The sequence below is a fragment of the Saccoglossus kowalevskii genome, chromosome 12 (assembly GCF_978046115.1).
Source record: "Saccoglossus kowalevskii chromosome 12, keSacKowa6.1, whole genome shotgun sequence".
Classification (NCBI taxonomy): Eukaryota; Metazoa; Hemichordata; class Enteropneusta; family Harrimaniidae; genus Saccoglossus; species Saccoglossus kowalevskii.
Window position 1 is genome coordinate 16,053,692 of NC_140652.1, and position 6,488 is coordinate 16,060,179.

General features: G+C 35.6%; 1 protein-coding gene across 1 annotated transcript; it reads right to left on the reverse strand.

Annotated features, from left to right (window-relative positions):
• Positions 1 to 4,995: 4,995 nt before the first annotated feature.
• LOC146735567 (uncharacterized) lies at positions 4,996 to 5,775 on the reverse strand. Its single transcript, XM_085505922.1, has one exon. The coding sequence runs from the start codon at positions 5,773 to 5,775 to the stop codon at positions 4,996 to 4,998; it is 780 nt and encodes a 259-aa protein (XP_085362048.1).
• Between the last annotated feature and the right edge of the window lie 713 nt (positions 5,776 to 6,488).

A 6,488-nucleotide genomic window follows, 5' to 3' on the forward strand; every position in this document is an offset into this window, starting at 1 on the left:
CACTCAACTTTGTATGAAGTAGTGATTAGATGTGAACCTGAGAATTTCTTGATAAAGTACTATTCTCCTTCAATGTGGCCTAATGGAATCTACTGTTTATATGTGTGACTTTTTGCCATCTTAACATCTCGTATTGGAGGATGAAGTCTGAATGGATGGTTGGTATTATGCTGTTTGAGTTGTTTATTTATGAGTTCACATCCATAGAGTAGAGTCTGCCTGTTAGTGAAACGTTGTGTCCCTATTTTGCATGTGGAATGACCGCAACAACGTATGCAAAAATTGAGCGTACAGTGGTAATGACCAGACTAACCCAGTATAATTGCGTACTGATGCAAAAGTTCTTCTTCAAGTTCAAGTTCAACTAGTGAGTTTTTATTTTATTTGCTTCTTTATGTGAACAATCTCAATATTGATGCGAAGTTGTTGTTGTAGTAGTAAATGGAAGAATGTTTTGCAACTGACAATGTCTTGAATGGAATATGATCGTACAACAGTATGTTCAGTTTGTTCAATGATTTGGCAGTGGCTCAGATTAAAGTTGTTTACAGCTAGTGAAATCTGGTGGTAGATTTGTTCAACCAGTGAGGTGGCAATCTGCAACTTGGTATTTACTAAAGCAAGTGCTAGCGAAGAACTTTCCTCGATAGAGCTTGGCGATGCAATTTTACATGGTAATCATGCAATTTGATGTTTGTGAAAAATCCTACTAATGTTGTCTTATGAGTTGTGCTGATGGCATGTCAGGTAACAGAGCCATCAGTTCCAATCCCCAGAGGTGGCCTAATGGGCAAAAGAGTATAATGGTGTTATACTTGAAAAGTAGTGCTTGGGCTAACTTGACGAAAGTAACAAACCATTGAAATTTGTATTATGACATCAATCTAGAAGTTGCTAAATCAAGTGTGACTAGTATTGCAGCACAATAGTGTCTGACAACACAACCCAATAATTCATAAACTATTTTAGACCTCAAACAGTGTTAGGAGTTGCACATGTCGTCGGAGTTGCATTGAAGGTTTGTAACAAGTTGTCCTTCAAATCCATTTTAGAATTGAGGTTGCAATAGGGCAGATTGTTCTGGGTGCTGGAGAATGGATGTTACATTTGCTCAATGCTTAGGGAAGCTTTTTCCAACTCTGGTAGAAGCTCTGTTGGGGTGTATAAACTATAAATAGTATAAACTATGTTTTGTGACACATCCCTCTTGAATGTAGTCATCTAAGTCGTGGCACACCATCCGTTCTAGAGCACTTTCATACCCAGATATGACCATCACCATTCTATGCAGACAGAGACTGTGAAAATACCATTTCATTTGAATGTATGGTTTGGTTTTCGAAAAGTAATGATTGATTGATTGATTTATTAAGATACTCAACTGCAACTCCTACATCCTCTGGTAGATGAAATACTCCCAATTATTCGATATCATCAAACTTGCGTGTATCTTGTGACAAGCCTATCACAAGTGAACTCAAGCTTGCCAAGAGCATAACATTGATAGGTCAAAATCATTGTCATATGGGTGCATGAGTTTAAGAACCTAATAATGCTGTCTCAATGTTTTATAGTTGTATCATGTGGTTAGCGACTACCAACCTTGTCTGTAATGGGTTATTGTGAATTTGACAGAAGTGGTACAATTTGTGGCCATGTTTGTGATGATGTTGGTCATAGTGAGGTTCAATTGCGAATATGCCATTCCCATTCCTGACGATTTTGAGATGTGCCAGCTACTCTATAATATATGATATCTGTCAGTAATTTGTTGCATTTAAGGCTAAACAGCAATATCATTGATTGTCATGAATAGTGACCTAACTCATTAACGTCTAGTTCTTAAACAAAAGTTTAAAGGCTGGTGGTCGTCATGCAACATTCGTGATATATAAACAAAGATAACGACTTTGACTGTTATTCAGTTGATCAGGGTCATCGCTGTTAGTTTCGTTGAGTGGGGTCATGTTCATCTCTGCTATCCTGGTCTTCCTCATAGCAACCATTTTGATGAATTTTGGTGAGGTATAATCGTTCTTCATTGGGTAATAGTTTGCAGGTGCTCAGACAATTTTGTTATTTAGGGCAGTCTTACGTTTCGCTTGACAGATGTTGGTGACACTGCCTTTGTGTCATGGGAACTTAGCTGTTGCTTGGCAACTAATCTTAGATTGAATGAAGGGTAAACTATTGCTGAGTTCCTCATCAATGGTTGTTGTTTCCCCTTGTTGTTTAATATTGGTCACCCATCATAACAGACATCTTCCATGACTATGACGACTGTGTGTCCATGCGTTCGGACCTGTATCTTAGATATGCCTGGACTGATTACATTTAAACTTCACACATACATCATACATAATATTATGCATAAGTTCATCAATTTCAAAATTTTGTACTGAAAAGCATTTCGCAGCTGTTTACAGATGGATTTTGTTCAAACTTATTACATACATTGGACATTACGGGGCCTTGACGCACGTCATTTTGTTCTTCAGATAAGATTCAAAATGAGCGACTTGCAAACATTTTGTTTTTAATGAATGTGGCACTTGTGCCATATCTCTGACATGTTTTGACTGATTATGTTCAAATTGTAAATAATCATTGTGCATCCTCTACAGAATTATTGGTTTGGCAAAATGGCTGAATGGTGGCCGTTTTTGTGCTAAAAAGTCATAAAAAATCAAGCATTCCTGGCATTTTGGAACTGGATCTCGGTCGTTTATTGATGAATTTCATTCAAACTTGGTACATACATTAGACATTATAGGTGCCTGAAGCACGTCATTTTGTTTTTCAGATTGGATTCAAAATGGCTGACAGGTAGCCATTTTTCATGAATGCGATTCCAGAGCCATATCTCTGAAAAGCTATAACTTTTACATATTCATTATGCACCATGTCATAGATATACAGATGTATTGGTTTGACGATCTGATTCAAATGGCCATTTTGTTTCAATTAATGCTGTTCCAGGGCAATACCTCTCAATATGAACAAGTACTTGTACTATATATAGTACTAGAATTTGATAACTAACGGGGACTGTGCCATGCATGGCTTGTTCTACTTTAATATTAGTCCAAAAACCTGATGTTTTGAAACCATAATGAATTCATAATGCTTTCAAAATGAATGTAGAAGCCTTGATAATAGTATTACGAGAAGTGACGGGCAACAATTTGACCCAGTGTCAATTCGAGGTGCATCACTTTTTTCCATAAAACCCTGTGTAGTATTGGATGTCTTGATCCATGTTGAATTTTCAATGAAAAATGTAGAGAACCTAATGAGGACTTAATGGCAACATTTATTGTAGGTTATGGTGTCATGCCTCAAAGGATGTATTTGATTTATGTTTGGTTAGACTAATATGTCAGGACGTACAACATACTACTTTAAAGTGGGCTTCTTACCTTTCAATGTACAAACTAAAGAAGTGTATGAACTATATACAGGTTCTCAGTGTTCCCACTTCTCCATTGAATCACTCTTGTCCCACTGCATATGACTTCAAGAATATCATTCACCAGCTTACAGATAAAATTGATAATAGATAACATATGTTATCTGTTATGACACAATTGGCCAGAATAAGAAAACTCTGGATACTCGAGTCTACTTCTAGTGCAACCAGGGTCCAAGCCAATCTGCCTTTAGTTAAGCCAAATCATGTGTATATGCACAATAAACAAGACCGACGTTCAGTAACTTCATATTTTCTATACATATGTAAAAGTTGACACAACACCACCTTGTCCATTTATATGTGAATATTGTTCAAAGGATTTTTGATGATAACAAATAAATAGATCACATGAAGAATTGTATATATTGGTAAACTTATAACTTTGCCGTTGAGCATATATTCACACGAGTTAGAATGTATGTATGAATGTAAACTGTTGTGACCATTATCTTCGAGTACATTATATAATAAAGAATAAAATAATCTACAGAAACACAAATATTTTGTATACTGTACACTCTGTCAGTTGCTCATGATCAATTCAATGCGTACCATGGTACATTAAAAAGACTTGCAACCTCCTTCGAAACCTGCATTCGATCAGAACATAAAATATACATTTGGTCGAAAACCATGATACAAAATGTTTATGATTATTCATGTATCCTGTAATTTCACACATGATGATGATGATAAAATAAGGTCAGCGACTTTGTTATAGAGAAAAGCACTGTGTTGCCTACCTTATGTCATCATTCCAAACACTGGATGCAGTACGTAATGTTTGTAGCGTTTGTTCTCCAAGCCACAGGATTGCTGGATTGCAGGTTTGTTTGTGCATTACAAGTGTGTGGAATTGGTAACGCTACTTAAAACGGCTTAACTAGAAAATAATTTGTTTTTAATGGAATTTTCTTTTGAAAAAAAACCCACACAAGGGCAATTAGTTAATATGAACACCAGGCCAATTAGTTAATATGAACAAAACACTCTATAGCCTTAGTAGAAATTATTCTTCTAGTGTCCTACTATGAGTTCTGAACAACTCTACGAAACTACAAAATAATACCACCGAATATTCTACTCCATAATAAATATGATGCGTTGCAGCTAAATTCGTTGAATACGACAAATGCCATCATATAAAGTTAAGTAACTGAGGACATTTGTGTTATTCTAAAACGTGATCTTCCATTAACACTTATTTATGTAAAAAATACTGCGATTTGTTGTGTTTTTGTACAATACATATAACACAATAGTCATTTTTTCTAAAAACATTCTGAATAATAATATGACTCCAATTGAGCTTTTCCATAAAATGGAATACTCTATTATGCATATTACACTTGAAATAATGTTGTAAAACACAAACAAACATACAATGACTAAAATATTAATTAGTAAATCAGTAAATAAACAATATGGCTTAAACTCTTATAAGCACATTATTGAATAATCGTCATAGAAAAATTCACGATCGGTTATCTACTTTCGGAATCATGTGTGCCCTACATGTTCAGCTAAAATGGCTTTATGCGTTTTGCAAACAATACGTCATAGATTGGCTTTGATTCCTCTAATGCAGAGATGTATTTTTCTGGTATTACAGACAAATCAATCGGAGTGTCTTTGGTAGGTAGTGGATGGAAACTGGTACTTTCAAGTGCACTGCCAAACCAAATATTGCATTCTTTGCGATATTTCAAGAATGGATCCCAATCACCGATGTTTTGCGATTTCCATCTCAGCATATCGTCGCTGAATGTTACACCAATCTTTTGACAGAACTGTTTCAGTACTATCTCAGGGAAATGAGACAGATCGTGAGCGTCAATAATTATACAAGGTTGGTTTTGTTTAGCGAAATAATCGTACAAATCTAATACTGGTTTGATGCTACCGTATGAGTATCTACGTGGAAATGATGTTCGTCCTGTATTTATTGTTGCTCTCCAGAAACTTGAAATACTTTGTGTTGGTTCACGAATCAAAAACGTATGGGTGTATCCTTCCGGGATTTTGTCGTATCTCCCAACTATAAAATCAGCCATATCTTTAAACACAATCAACGTACTGCCAGGGTAGTCGGACTCTAACATGGTTTTTACTTCCTTGTAACGACTATTGACATATGTTGGATTATCTTCCAAGCAATGTTTCCATTCTTCTATGAATGGAACTGCATAAGGTTCCATAAACGTTTTAATATTTTCACGACCTGCAAAACATTGTAGAAGAGCTGTTGATGTAGTTCTTTGGTGTGTCCATATTGCAACACGACGTGTGGGATGTGACGTCATTGCTACCTGTCCAGAGAAAATATAATAATTTTCATATGTCATATGTGGTTAAAAAATAAGTATACACACGAGCAGTATGTTGACTGTGACATCTTAGGCTGAGTAGAGTTTTGTAAGTGTGTGCTCACAGTGATCAAGCCAATTTTAGGTTTAGTATGGTGAGTAACAATGTGTGTTCATATATGTTAATTAATTAATGCACAAGCACGCCTAATTTGACGTCATTTTGTATATATGTTTAGCGCATTTTTGTAATTTTGAAGTATCAGTCAATATAACTGTCACTGTACACCATGTGCTGCAATTTAAAACCAAAGCAACTGCATGCAAGGTTTTGAGTGATTTCAAGATATACTAATTACATACATTTTCATTAATCTTATATATTTGATATCATTATAAAAAAATTAAATGCTGGTTAAAGGCCAAATCAATTTGGGTGCATTTTAGAATTCTTTGGCTGGTTGCTCAGACCCGGCGCTGATACCCGAAAGCTAAAGTCTAATTGAACAACTGTGGTGTTCAGAGCCAATGTGTTGTTTATCTTTGCCTTGGATTGTTCAAGCAAACTGAGATCGACATGATAACTGGAAGCTAGGTCATGGCTTGCTGTAACTGAATGGAGCGGAGGGTGCGTTTTTTTAATGAGTAAAGTGAATAAAATTAAAAAAATATGAAATAAGTAAAAACAATCTGCTGTCTTCAGTATAATT

What these genes read in the sequence shown, in the direction of transcription:
- LOC146735567 (XM_085505922.1), bottom strand. Translation starts at nt 5,775, where the DNA reads ATGACGTCACATCCCACACGTCGTGTTGCAATATGGACACACCAAAGA.